The sequence below is a fragment of the Homalodisca vitripennis genome, chromosome 2, assembly GCF_021130785.1.
Source record: "Homalodisca vitripennis isolate AUS2020 chromosome 2, UT_GWSS_2.1, whole genome shotgun sequence".
NCBI classification, from domain to species: domain Eukaryota; kingdom Metazoa; phylum Arthropoda; class Insecta; order Hemiptera; family Cicadellidae; genus Homalodisca; species Homalodisca vitripennis.
The window spans coordinates 43691822-43710945 of NC_060208.1; the positions used below are offsets into that span (position 1 = coordinate 43691822).

Genomic DNA, 19124 nt, shown 5'->3' on the forward strand with positions numbered 1-19124 from the left:
GTGAGCCAAAAAGCTTATAGAAAAAAATGTAACTTTTATTTATTAAATGTATAAATACTTTTCAAAAGTAAAACTAAATCTAATTTTAACTCAATTTTGTATAAAACCAGGATTTTTTAATTTAATTATATTTACATACTATTAGACACAAAATTGGGTTCCCGGTATAATATTACATTATTTTAGTACAGCTTACACCTTGTATTAAGTCAGCAAACTTTTCAACCATGACTCTTTTTACTAAATTAAAAAAAGATGTATTTTGTAAATGAAAATATATAAATAAATTAGATACAGATGAATTAGGCTTGGATGTTCAGTTCTGTAAATATAAATGAGTAGTTTCACAGTCATTCAGAGTCCTTAGGTTATTTTATGTAAGAAGTGATAACAAAGATCCAGTCATAAGTCTGTATAGATGTAAGCTGAGTGGTGCTAGACATTATTTTGTCTTAAGGCCAAACCTAGAATATTTTAGAAGGTCCAATGTTCACATAGTCCCAACATTATTTAATATGTTACCTTCTGATATGGTACACACAACAAAGCTACATTGCTTTCTGTTGGATGTGAAGAAATCGCTAATAAGTCATGCAGATGTAGAAAGTCTAATTAAAATTTTATGAATATTATTATTTATTTTTTGCCTACACATTATATCAAATTGTATGTATTTCATAATTTAGCACAACTTATTTAAACATGTCAACAACAGAGAAGATATTGAATAGAAAAATAACAGACTGCTTTGCCAGTCAAAATGATTTATTGTTCGCTAGTTTGATATAAGTTAGCTTTTACGATATGTTGCCAGATCGGTTGTATTGTTAGATTGCCCATTTCATTTACTACTACATTTTCTAGTTCTTGTGGAATTCAATAAAATATTTCTGTCAAAGTATATACTCTGTTCAGAATGCAAGTAATGTAAATAACATGAAACATATAATTGTCTGTGAAGTATGCAAGTTAAAGGTTCGGAAATACTAGACGAATTTTATTAATTAATTATATATAGCAAATGTTTTCTAAGTTGAGTATCTAAATTTGCTAACTATTTATAGTTACAAATCTTTTTGGAGGATTTGGTTGATTCGAGATATCGCTCAAAGAACAACTAGCATTAGTAAAAAAAAAAAAAAAAAAAAAAGTAAAATTTTTCATAACAGAAGAAATTTTGTGTTTATGATGAATTTTACTCTCTGACTTGCTCTTTCTTGCAATTAATTAACTCAAACGAAAAGAGTACAAAACTTTCAATAAAATAATTTTAAAGTAAACTTTCATTTACCACTGCTATAATATTAATTTTGATCGGACAAATGTTTGTTGCATGGACAATGCGAATCATAGTGTCTCTATATTTGGCCAAATCGTTATATATTGTGACATACATTTTAAAGTACCACAACTGAACAATTAACATCCACAGTTTTTGCATGCCATCTGTACCAGAATTGTGCAGAAGAGTATTAGTGGTATTTATGAAGCATTGATGATTGAGGGGAGGGTACACATCAATTCAAAATATGTATATTTGGATGAGCTTTTTTGTGTATGAATAGTAGTTTTAAACCACAATTTATCATGCAAAATATTTACTTTTAAATTATTCATATTTTTACAATTTTGGATGTGTGATCTATATTCTTAGAATTTTTTAGGATTACTGACTTTGTGCAAGTAATTATTTTAATCAAATAATTATTATTTTCAGATGAAATCCACGAAAAGAAAGAGTAAGAAGAGGAACTAATCCATTCTAGAGCTTATCCTTGTTCCTTTCATTCCATGAACACTGCTTTTATACCTGAATCTGAACTTTATATTTATTTGTATCTGAGAATATTTATCGTGTACTTATGTCAGAACCAGTTTTAGCACACTCAGATCTGCCCATACTTGTTGTGAATTTAAATTGAAAAATCATTAAAGTCAAATATTCAAACCAAATCTCCAATTGTAATAATGATTCAATCTTATGTTAAGCTGTGCGAAAGTTCTGTAAGTAGTACTTTGTGGAATACCGCATTATCATTGATCTTAGCAGAAATCACCAAGTCATATACATCTTTGAGCATCATACTTATGTATCAAATCCTGTATTAAGTTATTGTTACACATTGGTTGAAGTATTATAAAAGTATATAACATGTGACAAGTTACACTGGGCATATTAGAAAAGTATAAATAGGGGCTACCATCTTAAAAATGGAAAATCACTGTTTAGTCAGTAAATTCTATCAACCATTAGCTTAGTCAGTATTCTGTTATTGTTAAACATTCATGAAGAAATGCATAACACATAAGTTGTGGATCTGTAATTAGACTCTTTAATATATAATTGTGTAACAAATTAGTATAGAAAATTATTTTGCTTTTTCACGATTAGGAGAGTAATAAAGGTTTTAATTTTTAGGCTCTTTAAACCAAACTAAAGACACATCTAAAATTATTTGTGCTTTATATCTGTATAATTAATGCCTCTTTACTCCCTAATTCAGATCCAATTGAGTTTAAATTCAGTACGACTAAGCTTTCTGCGTTGTTCACTGCCTTTGACTAGGAAAAATATTGTTATTTGTACGGACATTGCTAAAAACAATTAAAATCTTTATTACATTATGGAATGTTACCAAAAGAGAACGGAAACAGTGCTGCTTATGAATTTGTAATAGTTTTTAAAATGAAATTAACATAATCTTTGTAGGAACTTAACTCTAGTTTCCATATTTCTCTCTTCTTTCAATACAAGTTCAGAAAATCTTTAGAGGAATTTGCAGTTTTTTTCATTATGTTAAAGAAAGTAGACATGCAATATTCTAAACCAGACACAAGACGATAAATGTGACTATCCTATTTAAAAATTACAGTTTGGCTGACTGTCTATTTCAAACATGCCACACTCCAGTCAGTGTTTCCATCGGTCTTGTTTGATCAATCTTGAATACTGTATTATCCTAAAATATAATAGGAGGGAATTTACTGTTTAGGAACACTTTTTGTAATTATAATTGAAGTGTACTTAGATTTTCTCTGCTGTTACTTAGATTAAACTAACCCTTACCATATTAAAAACTGTTATTCGTTTAAATTAATATGGATTGATTAAACATTAACTCACAGTTTACTTAGCATTTGGCTTTTGTGAATCTTCCAGTGTCATTTTACATTCCACCCTTTTAGTGTTGTTGCTAATGTTAATCAGTAGTCTGAAAGAATGATCAGTAGTCTGATGGTTGTTCATCTTAATATTCGGTAAGCTTCTTCAGAGCGAAGAGAGAATTTGTGCATAAGGCAGGTTATGCTGATTGCAATTAAAAATTGTGCAATATTCTGTGACAAGACAGTTACTGTGAACTAGTTGTTCAGCATAATCTGTTGCCAACACAAGTAATTTTCTAAATAAACTCACTCTGAGGAATAGAACTATGTTTTCTCTACAGAAAGTGTTGTAGGCCATCAGTTCGCTCTACAGACATGACTTCCTTATCCCGTGCCTGCTCTGTGGATATTCTACACAGCACTCTAGTGGTTGGAGAGAAAGCTGAATAATAACTTGAGTACTGTAGATATAATGAATTAAAAAATTATTTTGTTCAATTAGCAGACAATTTATTATGTATTAAATTTATCGTTCTGAACACTAAGGTCTGGGGATGGGCAGGGCTTGTTTGAATTGTCGGTTTGATTAATAGGTGATGGATTAAACCAAACACAGTAATGTATTAATTTAGTACATAAAGGAATAATATAATTGATTAGTTTATTATTGTCTTTCAATTAAATTTAGTAATAAATTCTGGTTGGAGCACACGATATCTTATTGTAAGACCTCTAGGGCTTGCATACTGGTCTAGGGGCTTGTAAGTGGGCTTTCACATCTTATCATTAACCAATTAATATTTGCTGAGCGTTAGTGAAGCCTATAGCTTAGAATGATATAGAGGACAAATTGAGTTGTATATGCTTGGAATTTTCAATAATTTCTACATAGGAAAGATTTAATTTGATTATGTTGCCTGATTCCTCACTTAGCCAGAATGCTGTTAAGGATATATCCATGATCTCCAGGGAGCAAGAGTCTCCCTAGCGTGATTGTGGTAGTTAGGTCATGTCAGTCTTTCAGACAATGGGATAAACCATATCCAACCAAAATGGTGCTGAGAAATCATCCATGGTTTCAAAACTTGGAGAAGCCTAAAGTGTGCATGATCTGATGTATTCAGAATATAAGAAAAGAGTTGTAGCGCAATACTTATAAAACGACTACCAAAATGAACAATGCAGTCGCAGTTTGAACATCGAAGTAAATATATGTAATGGAAGTAATCAAGGCGACAATAAGATTGCAACTTAATACCTGTAGATATATTAGTAATTAGAATAATAATTTCTGTTCTATTCATCTCCATCTTTGCCTAACCATCATGTCTCACTTACAATCATCCCAAAAAGCTGGAACAAGGTCGTAGATTAGCAAGAACACACATACGTTCTCACGTTATACAGGTGAGCACTAGAACATAACCAAACAAACAAAGAAGCATTGTAACAACACATAAAACAGCCATCAACATCAACTAGAACAGAACAAGGAATGAAGTCAGTGTCTGCTATCAACAGCCGAGTGCAAAGAGTATAAAAGTCATTAATATCTCTTTCGTAAATGGGTGTAAATTAAGTGAGGATTTTTTATATATTTGGTCACAATGGTTAATAAATGAAAAAAAATATTGTATCTATTATACACAATATTTTACTATAACAATTTATTTTATGGATATTTAAGTGTCAATTTTCTAACCATCCGATGGATTGGACATTGATCTCCGAAGGATTAATAACAAAACTATTATCTTTAATTTTACACGCTAAGACAGTTCGTAGTTTTTGTTTGTTGCAAAAAATTACAATTATTAATTACTCCAACAATATTTATTCCTGAATAAGTATTTGTTCAGTAAATATGGCCTTTAGGTCAGATTAATTATTCTTTAATTTGTGCAAAATTTATCAGTCTATTATAATCAATTCCTAAGAATTGACGTTCCCATATCATTATAGTCAATATTAACTAGTTTATCTTATTAATAAGCACGTTGGCCTGTGTCGCCTGGATAAGAATTTAAATTTTAAACACTATGTACTTAATGTTTTGTTATTTGTAAAGTAGTAGTAGTAATTTAAACAGTTTTTATACATGATTATATAATAATGATCATAAAGCTTTTTACCTCATGTTATGTTGCCTGTGATTTATCAGAACGTGTCTTACCTTTTCTATGTTTAATATATTGTAGTTTGTTAGTTCATTACATTGTGTAATCGAGTAATATAATTGCATAAGCCAGCTACATGCAAATATACATGATTGTACGACAATACTTGAAAAGTACAATTATTTAAGAACTGTTGATGCACTTGAGCTTGTCATTGATTATACTATTGTAAATTGAAACGATTTTAAGCTAGAACATTTCATTGTCAACTTTTTGTTTACGTAGTTTATTATTGTTATGTATCCTATATATACTTTACATATTGGTTGATATGTAATTATTATTAAAGTATTTAACTGACAGTGTTGACTAATTGTTGTAATTTAACTCCTTATATTTCAAATTAGCAAATTTTATTTATCAATTAAAACTCCCTAGAAACCTTATCAGCCATTTGATAACTAACCGTTTATTTTATTAGTAAGCTACCATTAACAAAGGCTGAATAATATTCAACATGTGAATTGTAATGGAGCTGTTATTTCATCTCCAGTGTATCGGGTGAGTTACTGTAGTTTAACTTAAATTTACTTATTTCTTTTTATTTTACATTTAGTAAATTATTGATTTATTTTAATTAGAGGTTTACGAATTAGTGATAGGAGATAAGATTCTCGTAATGTCACTCTTGTACTAGAATTGGCTCCCAAACCATATATGAACCTGGATCTGATATAATTAAATACACTACCACAAGTGCTCATTAGATACTTTTTTCATGAAGTTGATAGTATGGACCAGTCATCGTAATACATAAAATGTTACAAAATCTTAGTTTTCGGGTGATAAATTTTTCAATTAAATAGAACATAGTCATGAAGCTAATCCTTCAGGCGTAACTTTAGTCAGTTATAACCTTTACCAGAATACGAAATCTCAAGATGGTTTGACTTATTCTGGAAGACACTGCTTGTTATATTATTGTGTTCCTTCTTATTTTAAGCTGCAACAACTTTTCAAAATAAGTAATTTTGCATGTAGTTCTGTTGGCACCATGATTGAGTTCTAACACTATTCAATATTAATGTTTTTGTCTGCATTACATTAATTCTTGTTGTCTCTGTATATTTGTATTTTGATTGTTGTAACTGTTATTTTAAAATTATTTATCTTGTTAAATTATTGTTTAAGACATTGCACAAAGTTTGTTATTTGTTCTTGTTAATTATTTATTATTGTTATTTATTTATATTCTCAGAAAATAGATCTATTGTTATTTTATGATTGACTTGAGAAAAAACTACAAAAAAAGTTGCCAATAGCAAGAGGAGTATTACACAATGGAGCCTCAATTCAGGTTTGCGTTTTAGGTCCAATTTATCTCCTCTTTATTTATTTATTATTGAAAATAGGTTACTTGTATTACTAAACATCTGTATAATCATAATTTTTGTGTTTTTGAGAAAGTAAATATTATTATTCATATTATTTGCGTATTCGAATGTATCTAAACAGACAGTAGGCTAACATGGAATCCTCTTATAAAGAATGTTACAACTTACTAAGGTAGCCAAAGTCTGAGGATGTTGTGAAAGGCAATTTGGATGTATTTGGAGATTGAACCCCAAGATGACATCAAATCTGTGAGACGATAATAAAATCAATGGCCACATGTGCAGCAACTTGTGTGGTGGTGTAAAGTACAGCTACAAGAAGCTGTAGAGACTTCAACGTCTGGCATATATTAGTATCAGTTAGGAAATATTGTCTTCTGTTCTTCACTGGAGGCTGTTCTGGGAAGCACCATGAACCTTTGAATCATTGACTTCCAACACATTCATGACATCAGCGTTTTTTGGACTATTATTTGTCATCGAAATTTTTAATAATAATGACAAAAAAGCGTAATCTGTTTTTTTACGTCAAACGTCTAAGTATAACGAGAAAGGAATGCAGGCTTCGCAATTTTGCACATCAACAATTATTTCATTGTTTTTTCAATTTTTGACTGTGTACACAAGGGGTACCTAAATTAATAAATTAACCTTAAATATTAAGCAGTCGTGCACCTGATGGGGTACACAATAGTCTGAGATATTTATTTAAGCGGGGGATCAAATTTAGCAAACCACCAAGACAGGCAAACAATAAAAATGCAATAATGAAATGCATAGCAACGTGTACCACATTGGGCGCACAACACACTACAAAAGCCCGGTGTGATAAGGTACACAACAGCAGTTGTGAAAGATCGCGTTCTGTTAACTGTATGAATAAGAAGCTGCATTTATTATTAATATGTCATAATATGTTAAATTTTCATATGACTTTACTCAGGTTGTTTACAAATTTAATTGTTCTCTCTTTTCTTGTTGCTATCAATTTTACCCATAAGACTAATGTAAAACTATTCACTAACAATCAACCAATTCCCATAGAGTCGCATGCTCCATTACCAAACTCAGTGTCACTTATATGAAAATTGTGCTTCATGCAAAATTTTAAGTCTATAGATCAGACCATTTTCGAGATACTGTATGGACAGACAGACATATATATGGGGAGATAGACAGGCAGATGGAAATTAAATTGTTTCTGCCCCATGAGTTTACTAGCCTCGGCCAATAATTTATTAGTGAATATAAATGATGATTTTGAATCAAAATAACAAGTGACATCTACATTTTAAATTGAATTGTTGAGTTACACAGTTATGTTTTAAACACAGCACACTTAAGTAATGAAACTAAACTTATGTAATACCAAAATAAAAAGTTGCGATCCTTCCAAAAATATTCTTTTTATTGTTTGTTGCAATAGATGTTTTGTATTTTAAGGGGAAAATCAAAACATATTTATATTTATATTTGAATCAAAACGAACCTTTTTTTATTCTTTTAAGTTTTTAGAAGGAAATTCTGTGTGGGTAATTGCTAGTGTATAAATATGAAATTGTTTGCGGTGAAGTTAATTGAGAGTAATTAGTAGTGTAAAATATATTGTAAGTTTTGGAAAATTTCAACATCATTCAATGTCATTTATTGTTTACAAAAGTGAAATTTAGAGAGTGGTGATAAATCTGTACATATGTAGAATGACTATGGCAAAGTATGTCATATTGCTTTACCCTTCCACAAGAACCAAAGTAATAAATTTAAAAATACAGTTATATAAATAAAGATCCGGAAATGCGTTGGGGCTAAAGAATGGGTGGAGTTGATTACGCTGGGCTTTACTCTGTAGTCAACAGAAGCTAGCATCATCTCGTACATTTCTCAATAAGGTTCTTCCCCTGCGTCTAGAGTACTGTGCGTGCATGCGCAACTTCCAACCAATGCTGTCACTTAACCACGTGCCGAGGTTTTTGAAGTGTACAGACAGAGAATATTGATGATAATTTTTTCTGTGTTTGTTATGTAGATGAAATACTCCATATGATAAGGCTGATAAATACTCCGAAAATTACTAAGGGCCAGCCAGATCGGCTTTTCAAATATTTATTATTCTGTTACTAAATGTTGACATATGGCATTGTACTTAGTCTCATTTTATACATAATGAATCAAATAAACACAAATTATATCTTTTTTAATTTCGTTTGTTACAGCTGGTAAAAGGTATCTGCTAAATATGAGACAACTTTTATGCGACTGCAGATTTTTCAATATTTTGCACTAATATATAAGCAAAGTCATACTGAATATTACAGATACTTACTTTTTTAAACTTGGTAAGTTATAATTATTGTTCTTACTTACATTTGGAACAATAAGAAAGTTACATATAAATGTATTAAGATAAAAAAGTTACAAGTTTTCTTAATCAGCACATACAAACTTTAAAAAATAAATTTGTTGTATAATTTTTTTATAACACATTTTTATAAAGATCAAACATCCATAAACATTAAAATGGGGCTGTAATCCCTAGAACAACTATATTTTGTTTATCAACTTCTCAATGTCTTAAAATAATTTCACAGACACGCGTCTTATGCTTTCATAGAGGCTGAACTGCGGTTGTAACACTTTAGAACAATTATATTTTTGTTACTTCAACTTCCTAGTGTCCAAGATAAATGAAATTTACACATGTTCATCATCTCCTGAACAGAAAAACAAAATCATTCTCATGAAGATCACCCATAGGCGTTCAATTAGGGTTGTAACCCATAGAACAGCTTCATTTAGTTTATCAACTTCTCTATGTCCTACAACAGTGAAATTTGACACACCAAACAAATGGAAGATTTTTCATTAAGATCAACCATTCATAGGGGTTGAAATGGACTTGTAACTCCCAGAAGAACTATTTTTTACAACTTCCCAATATGTTAAAAAAATGAAACTTGACATACATGTTTGTCATCACCTAAATAGAATAAAATTTATATTAAGATCAACCACCCATAAGGCATGTGTATTACGTCCTCGATAGAGTACCAGTACACAAACTACCTTAAACGGGAAGTAGATTAAATGGCCGGAAATAGTCACTTGATGACCAGAATAGATTTTTTTAAGACAAACAAACAATTAATACATATTTTCTTAATCGGGACAACAATGCAAATGCCACTACAGTACTAGAAGTGAATTCTAATAACCAGGAGTTTTTTTTTACCAAAGTAGACTTTCTTAACTGGTAACTGCTACTACAGCACTATAAATACGTTAGACTGGTAACAGATTTTAAATGTAAGTATATGCTTTTGGCTGAAGACATTTTAGACCTATATATATATATATATATATATATATATATATATATATATATATATATATTATTCTTATGGAATCACAACACTAATGCTACTTTAAAGTAAATTGAAATGAGAGCATGTAGTGACTTTTTTACCACAGTAGACTTTTCAAACGTATTATATTTTTTCTTAATCAGAGCAACAATTTAAATGTTACTACAGTATCGAAAGTAGAAGCTTTTTGATTGAAATAGGCCTTTCAGATGTTCATATAATATATATATTTCTCTATCAGGACACAAATGCAAACGTTACTACAGCACCACGAATAATATAGACCGGGAGAAGATTACAAGGGCCGGAAATACACACTTTTGGCTAAAGGAGGCTTCTCATTCTCAGACTGGGAACAGAACATTCCACTATGGCGTGGGTTCTGAACAAGTGATCTGAACAAGAAATGCTTCTTCACACGCTAAACCTAAAATAAGAGCCAGTAGAAATTTTGTTTACCTGAACATCTTAGCAATAAACACTGAAATAATATGCACCATAAACATGTCTATTTTCAATTCAAAATTGTTATACAGCTCCATCATAAGTGCTTCCAAAAAGATCACTACAGACCTTAGTATTCTTCCACTCTGGCCTGCAAAGAAATTTATGTTTTCATTGGTACTCATAAACATTGTTCCACTCTCCGACTTTAAAGCCTCAAAACATTGATCTTTATACTTAAATTTTAGTTATTCTAAAATTTATCAGGAGATTTGAATATCTTCCAGTGGCAATCAATTATTTTCAGGAGTGTCAAATCTCATTTTTGAATATTTAGTAACATTTCATATTCTGAGGAAGCTCTTGATGGGATTTTAAAGTTGGATCTCACATCCCAAAATACTTGGTAGGAGGACAACTTAAAATTGTTCAATGTAACGTCACGTTGAGTGGTATCTCCAAATAAAGGTCTTGATAAGACAATACCAATGACACAAGGATGATGATAAAGAAAAGTTGTAACTCATATAATACTTCTAATTAAGCTCATTTAACTTAACAAATAAAGGTTTATTATTTCTGTAATTAGCAGTATGCAAACTAAGCACTTTGAATAAGATATTTATAGAATGTTTTAATATAAAGAAAAGAAAACTTGTATCCTTGGTATTCTGCTTTCTAATATAACACAAAACTGTTTCTGCATTATGCCATCTTTACAGTTTTGGTACATTTTTTGCATATGATATTTTGTAGTACACTATAAAAAGTACAATTATTTAAGATTGGAAAATTTAAAATCTATATCTTATTGATTTTTAGAGCAACTCTTACTCATTTCCGTGTTCTTATGATGCTCTTTAATGTTCATATATAAGGGGGGCTTTAAAACAATTTTACAAAATATAAGGCACTAAATACTAAAATAAAACAACTAGTTACAAATGAAAAAACTTATTAGTTATTAGTGTACAGATCTTAACCTAAAATTAATATATAACAGTTCGTGTCAGTAGACATAAAAAATTTATTAGAGGCTACAAATCATCATCGGAGTCGTCCAAAGCTGCTCTACGCCTGTCAAACTGTAACATACAAATTTTTATAGTCAACGGATTAAATGTTATGTAATAAATAATTATTACCATATTAATTGTCATTTAAGTTCGTTATCCACCCAATTTATGAAATGTATTATTTAATATAATGCAGGTTTTACTTTATTTTAAAAATTAATTGTATTTTTTAAATTTTAAATCAGAAAATATCACACAATTTTTTTAACCATTTACGCCTAATGGATGTTTTTAAAACCTATTTAGTCGATTTAATCCGTTATAATACTAAATAATATAGTAAGTATACTACTTACTGAGACATAGTGCCTTAAACACCAAATTCATGTAAATTGTTAAATATGGTTTTAAAATGTTTTTTCCTTTCTAACAAAATGATTTATTTTTAGCTAAATACTACAACTGTGGAAACAGTTTTGATATTTGAAGATAAATATCAAATCAAATCAATATAAATTTTTTCTAGGACTTAAAAAACATATAGTAAACTGCTTATAAACCTTATTAGTTCCAAGGCCACAGACGCTTATGAGTGTAGTGATGAGTCGATGTGCAAATGGGGTAGCATAATATAAAAATTATCACATTGATCAAAATAAAAATTTTTGTATGAAAATGATTACCATAATTTAAAACCATATTTATTTATTCAATTACAATATTTCTTTACAAATTTAGGGATTTTCAAGTCCAATGGACTTTTTGGCAAAACCCATATTTTCCAAAAAATGTACATCAAATATATTAAAATAATATAAATCCATGCATTTACATTATTCTATCAAATAAATCTAAACTTTGTGCCGCTGGGTGGGAGAATTCATTACTTACAGTATATTATAAAAGTGGCATTATAAGAACGGTATTGGTAACAAAGTAACATTTTTATCAAGGGATCATGGGAAAAAAGGACAACAAGTAAAAGAGAGAAAACATGGACTGTGAATTATGGAACAGATAACCACTGGAATCAGGTTAAAAATGGCGAAGGATTAAAAAATCAGATTTCACTGTAACACCAGGTGGCATTAACTGACGATGAACAATAACTTTAATATAAACAAAACACACAAGCATTGTTTTTGTTGCACTTCTCACTTGTCTTGCTTTTTTCAGTCTTGGCGGATTGTGGACTTTTCCACACTGATGACTGCTGTTTTGTTTTTGGATCATAACCATAAAACCAACTTTAATCACCAGTTATGATCCTGGATATGAGTGTGGGGTCACTTTCAGATGTCTCTCTGAGTTCACTGCACACATCAACATATTGCCCTTTCCAATCAACAGTCAAAGGCCGAGGAACAAATTTTGTGGCAACTTGATGCATGCCTAGATTTTTGGTAGAAATTTCTTGACAGCTTCCACATTTAATACTGACACTACTATATAAGTCATTTATTGTCTGCCGATGGTCTTCATGAATGAGTTGCCGAATTTTTTCAACTATCTCATCTGTTTTGCTCGTGGAAGGCCTATGAACAATGATCTTCAATTGAAGCTCTGCCAGCATTGAAAGAAGCATACCAATCAAAAACATGTATTCTGCTAAGTGAACGTTCTTCAAAAGCTTCTTGAAGCATTGCAAAAATTTCCATTTGTAATTTATTAAGTTTAAAACAAAACTTGATGCAAGCCCGTTGCTTGAATTTATCATCTATTACAAAAGTCGTTACGTAATGATATCACACAACAACAAAGCACAACTTGTAGACATAACCTAACCACTCACAATAATGAAACTCATCACAATGACTCACTGGCTATTGTGGCAGAGGCTACTGGTACACCGGCTTGTACAGTCACGTCAAAAAAAAAAAAAAAAAAATTGTGAGTAGAGTCCGGGAACATTCTGATACAACCTTGTATTACTACTTAGGATTAACTCCAGTTTATTCTCTTGAAATATAGTTGTTGCTAAGTCTACACACTCTATTACTCTACTACTGATGATGAACAATACTCTACTGATGATTTTACTCTACTATTAACTGAGAAGTAGATTCTACTGATATTTCGGACTGGGTAAGACATTAGTACTTAGGATTAACTCCTGTTTATTCACTGAAATATAGTTGTTGCTAAGTCTAGACACTAGATTCTATTGAGTAGATTGAATTTTTCCACTTTTCCCAAAAAAAGTCTTTTTTGGTCATTTTTAAAACAAACAAATTTTAAAATGGTGCTAAGTGGTTAAGACAGAGTGAATTTATAATGTACATGAAGTCTTACGTTACTGACAAGTTTTAATCCTCAAGAAGGTGTACCAACCTTAACAGTAGTCTTAGACTGTGTCTGGCCACTGACTTGCTCCAAAATGCCAATCAGCTCGTTCTCACCGAGTCGGCCCATGATTTGCCCCCTCTGTGCCATCTGTAGCAGCATGTTCTCTACCATCCGGCCCTTCTCTGGTTTGCCCAACATCAATGTGTTTACTAAAACATGGTCCACACACCATTAGAAATGGTACTTTAAAAACGTGGTAGGGGACTACAGGTTATTGTAAAATGTAATTACAATAAATCATTTCTTATATATTCTTCCAGAAATACACTAAACATTGATGAAAAAATCATTTGTTTCTTTTCTTTTACATTTCTGTAGGTATTTCTACAAATCAAGCAAGCATATTTTATACTATAATGTACAGAATTCATATAACAACACTACTGAAACACATGTCACCAGTATATCAAAGTCTTGCTTCACATGTCACCAGTATATCAAAGTCTTGCTTCAATTACTGAATAGATGATGCCACATAAAACCAAATTCCAATAAAATTTAAAATGAACTTATTGGACCAAGTGCTCTAAGGTGCAATGTTTCAAAAGAAGGTGTAGAAACTGCTGTATTGCGGTTAGAGAATTGTTGTATCACTGCTATTTCAAAGGATAACAGGGTTTCAGATATTAAATATTGTCGTTGTGTTTTTTATATATATGTGTGTGTGTGTGTGTGTGTGTGTGCGCGCGCGCAAGCTTTGCCAGGTTGGAATATATATTCTTCTTCAGATGTAAAATATCTTAGAACATTGAAGTCCACACAAAAATTAAAAACCAATCCATACCATTTGAATCCATACCATGAACTCACCCAAGTGAAAGTTGACACCAACACAATTATACATAAAAAAGCTCTATCAATAAATCAAAGTTTTATAGCGGTTCACTTTCATCATAGCAAGTCAACAGGTTAAATAGAATTGTTATATCAGTTGAATGAAGCATTACTTTAAAAGATCTGTACTGAATATTATATTTTTCAATGTTTTCCACATTAGGCACAAAAATAACTCAAGATTATTTACAAACTTTAGCACTTGGTTTTAAGATTTAAGATAATACATTTTATTGAGTTTTAACTATTAAAAATGATGCAGTTTATTACAAAAAAATACAAGCTTACAAACAATTAATTAACAATTCCTATATTACTCAAGTTACACCTGCTCCTATGAATGAAGTTTATTTTGATTAACACTCCTGCCCCTTTCCCCTGGGAAAGTTGAAAAACTCAATGAAATATAATAGTGCTGATAGTTTTGTTCTTAGATGTCCTTTTTAAGGTTTAATACTAAAAGAAATGACCTACACTACAGAAAGGTTTGTGAATTTCTAAAGTTCTTTAACAGCACTATTCAAAATATTTAGAAATCTTATACAGCCAAATCATCTATTTTCTATAATGAACTTGTACTGTCTTATTATTCTAAACTTATAGTTTTGCTTCAGTCCTACATAAAACAAATTAACTTATTGTGCGTAACAAGTAATAGCAAAATACATACATCTTGCTCGGGCAGACTGATCAAGCACTTGACTCAGAATAGAGTGCTTCATTTCTTCCATCTCTCTCTTCCTGTCCTCTGCCACTTTTTGGTTTGCAATTCCATCTCCTCCCTGGGCAATATGCAGAAACATAAATGTCAAAACAGTGTCTAAAATGTTACAGACTGCATTGCTCTTACTGCCAATTTCCTTCAAATCAACACATGACTCTAATAACGCAAACAGTAATACAACATTAAATAAACATTTCAAAATTATACTAAGATTGCTAAAAACCCCCAATGCATTAGCTGTTTTTGAATCGGATGTGTTCCTATGCATGATTGACCTGTAATTGTTTTTTAAATAAACAACTAGGCTACTAATACTGAAAACTGACCTAAATTTTATTGGAACATTCACAGCTACAAGTTGAAAAATTATTCAATTAATTTTGATACAAGAAACCAAATGCAGGTTAATATTGGTGTGAATTTTTGTAATGTATTTTTACACCAAAATAAAACAACCAAATTTTAAAACACTAAGTTTTAAATTAGAGAAATACTAAAGAAAGTATCAAACTGGAGAAAGTATAACTAGAGACTAGATTAAAGTAATATAGGCTAACAAAAAGATGATTCAAACCTACTAGACTAGGTGACAGATTTCTGATGCGTTAATTATTTCTTATTACACAACTTTTTTAATGGAAAGGTAGAAGTAGAATATATTTATTTCCTCAAAATACAATAAATACTTACAAGTGATTCATTTTACATAGAAAAAATTAAAACTAAAACTCAAATGTCTTATTGCCAGGTTTGTTTTAGGCTACATAAGCCCTACTTAAAAAAAACTTAAATTTAATCATTTTAAAACAAAATAAAAATATACTATTAATATGTTTGAGGAAATAATAGGGCCTCCAAGGCTAATCCTGTTTAGAGGTTCTATCATTGTGTTTTGGCAAATGGTATACAAGAATCCAGCTTTAGAATTACAAAAACATAAAATTCAACTTCTCTACATAGAAATGAAGCTTCATGTAAAATTTCAAATGTATAGATCAGTACATTTTCAAAATTTGTACAGAGATAGAAATAACATTGTTTGCAGCTGTTTAACTGATAGGGTTTTGCTAATGCTCAGCCAATTAGTCTTGCAAGTTTTTCTGGACATATACAGTTACTTGTGAACTTTTTTCATGACAGAAGGCCAGGTTTCTTGCACGTGGTAATTGCCTCTCAGCCATCCAGCTTCTTGTGCACCTTCTTCCAGATTTAAGCTGTATCAAATCTCAGGCCTTTACAAAACCATGACATCTTCAACTAAAGATTGAGAGCTTAACTGCTCAAATCCCTCTTCAGAATACCTAAAAATCCAAAGGGATCTTGAGCGCTTGCCGGACATTCAAATATGAATGTTTTGCTATAGGCTAATACTTGTTTTAGCTCATCATAACCAACAACTATATAGGGTAAAATAGCGGCCGAAGCGGCAAAATACGAGTTTTGCATTATTAACTTATTGGAATTGTCCTACAAAACAAAACAATATAAGGTTTGACGGGGTGCAAATCAGAAATAACGAAGTTGTATAACATAATAAATAGAACAACTGTTCACACGCAGAGCAATATTTCCATGTTGTACAGCCACGTTGGGCGTCACGTGACCTTCTGTGGCCGTGATTCACCCTCGTGATGACGTCATGGGATGCGGTGCCATCTTTGCAAATGTAAATGAAAAATAATACTGAAATGAGCAGAATTTTGACCCAAATGAACAATGTTTTTCTTAATTTCGAACTACTAATTAATTAGTTGTTATCGGGTAGAGATGAGTGCCTCCAACTATCAGCCCGGACTACGGCAGCACCTTCGGTGCCAGTGCTACCCCGCGCTGTTGCCAACAAAAGAAAAACATCCCTCGAGATAGTACCTATCAGTAAAATATGAAATTCTAGAGGGGCTGATCAGAAATATAAATTGAATTGTAATGCAAAGGCAATTATGTACAGTGTAAAAAACTTAATGAATCATGAAAACCCCTAATTAAATGGACATTGATAGGGAACACTTAACATTAGTGTGTTCCACAGAATGCGCAGAACGCCAAACTCCAACGAAATATAGCATTGTCCCGCTGGCTTAAAATGCAACAACGTGGTCACCAAACCAAAATATGTCTATATGTCTAAGCGCATTCTTTAAAAAAAAAAAAACCTGCCCAGGCTGACATTTAAAAATTACGACATTCAAAACTTTTTTTACTACTTTTACGAAGTTTTCTGTCACAACGAAACATCAAAGTTTCCCAGTTTAAAAACAATACGAGATCAAACAAATTTACCCATTATTAAAAATTCCATATTCTATTAAAAAGGAAATAATCTCTTGTCGGTCAAAACGTAAACTCTTAACATCCCCGAGAAAACACTCAGGCACACACAACATTCACTACGATTCGTCGAACTAGTGGATGGTTGATCCATGATTGTCACGCACTTACTTGATCCAACCTACAGTATACAATATCTTGTAAAGCACTGACTTCTGCTCTGGAGCGCTGAGATAACAGATACGCTATCAGTCCCAGCCGCAGATAATATTCATCCAGACACAACACACAAACAGGACATTAAAAACTTAACTATTTATGAATATAACCCCTAAAACCATGTTATTTATCATTTGCACCCACTGAAACCATATATATTTTTGTTCAGAAAGATGAGCAGAATATGTTGATAACGTCAAATCCGCGATTTGCCAGGTCACCTCTTAATGTTATAATTTCTCTATTTTGTCTACAATCTTCAACATTTCACCCACCGCTCAAATCAGTACACTCACACTGAAAATTAATTTACTATCTAACTTATATATTTACGACCAATAAATTAGTAATACATACTTCACGAAACTTTACTAGGCCTATCTTTGTATAATTATTGAAGAAAATTGGTACTAGGCTTAGTTCTGAATTGAAAGAAATGATGATGAATACTCAGTTCTGAATTCACATCAGGTTGCCAGCAATGCCTCTGACAGTAATAGTTTCAATGACAATGAAGCATGTTAATAATACTGCCTACTAATTTTTTTAGCCTTAACTAGCTTTTATATGCTTATAAGCTACCTTTATAGGTTATGTCAATTAACTGATATATCATAAGCTTACGTACTCTGCAATAAAAGCATGTCACTTTGTCAACTTACTAATTTGTGTATTTATTATAAACGTACTTACTTGAATTCCTCGTTCACTCTGTAACTGAGCTAACCTCTTGGCCCGCAATGCCTCTAACTCTGGATCTGCCATTTTATCCTCTGTTAGTTTAGTTTTCGTTAGATTGTCCGCAATTTTCGTTAGTCCTTTCCTACTTCCTGTTCATCTTCAGTTCAGTTCAGTTCAGTGTTCAGTTTTATTCGAGTTCCAGTTCATGAACAAGAACGAGAAGTCGAGTAGACAGAATAAAATTTATCGTACAGTATCAATCGTTCAATCTTCCGAAAGATCGATGCGCTATAATTAATTAATGTGACTGTATTAATGGTGATTCGGTGGTTACAATCGATGGTTGTTTCTTTATAGGAAATAAGAATATTACTTGTCAAAGTTGATATATTTCCTTTTTTCTATTAGTATTAAATATGAATCTGGCCAGCTCCCAAAGATCCATGCAATCCTTAACTTGAAATTTATCATAACTATTGAGTGACAAAACGTCACAATTAGAAATAAAGTCTATCAAAAAGTGTTAAAAGGTTTATTATTATGTATTTAAAAATTAACCCTTAACATTGATTACGGAAAGTCATAGCCATTAGTAAAGGGTTTTTCATTTTAGG

General features: G+C 31.2%; 2 protein-coding genes across 2 annotated transcripts in view; one reads left to right on the forward strand and one right to left on the reverse strand.

Moving 5' to 3' along the window:
* Nucleotides 1–5584, forward strand: part of LOC124353857 (protein disulfide-isomerase TMX3) — a 43070-nt gene extending 37486 nt beyond the window's left edge. The window contains 1 exon segment of the mRNA XM_046803886.1: nucleotides 1718–5584. Within this exon segment, the coding sequence (XP_046659842.1) occupies nucleotides 1718–1743 (26 nt within the window). The 3' untranslated portion in view covers nucleotides 1744–5584.
* A 5776-nt stretch (nucleotides 5585–11360) lies between these two features.
* Nucleotides 11361–18763, reverse strand: LOC124353858 (programmed cell death protein 5). Its single transcript, XM_046803887.1, has 4 exons — nucleotides 18523–18763; nucleotides 15289–15400; nucleotides 13770–13933; nucleotides 11361–11507 (listed from the first exon to the last, which is right to left on the reverse strand). The coding sequence occupies exons 1-4, from the start codon at nucleotides 18592–18594 to the stop codon at nucleotides 11460–11462; spliced, it is 396 nt and encodes a 131-aa protein (XP_046659843.1). The 5' UTR covers nucleotides 18595–18763; the 3' UTR covers nucleotides 11361–11459.
* Between the last annotated feature and the right edge of the window lie 361 nt (nucleotides 18764–19124).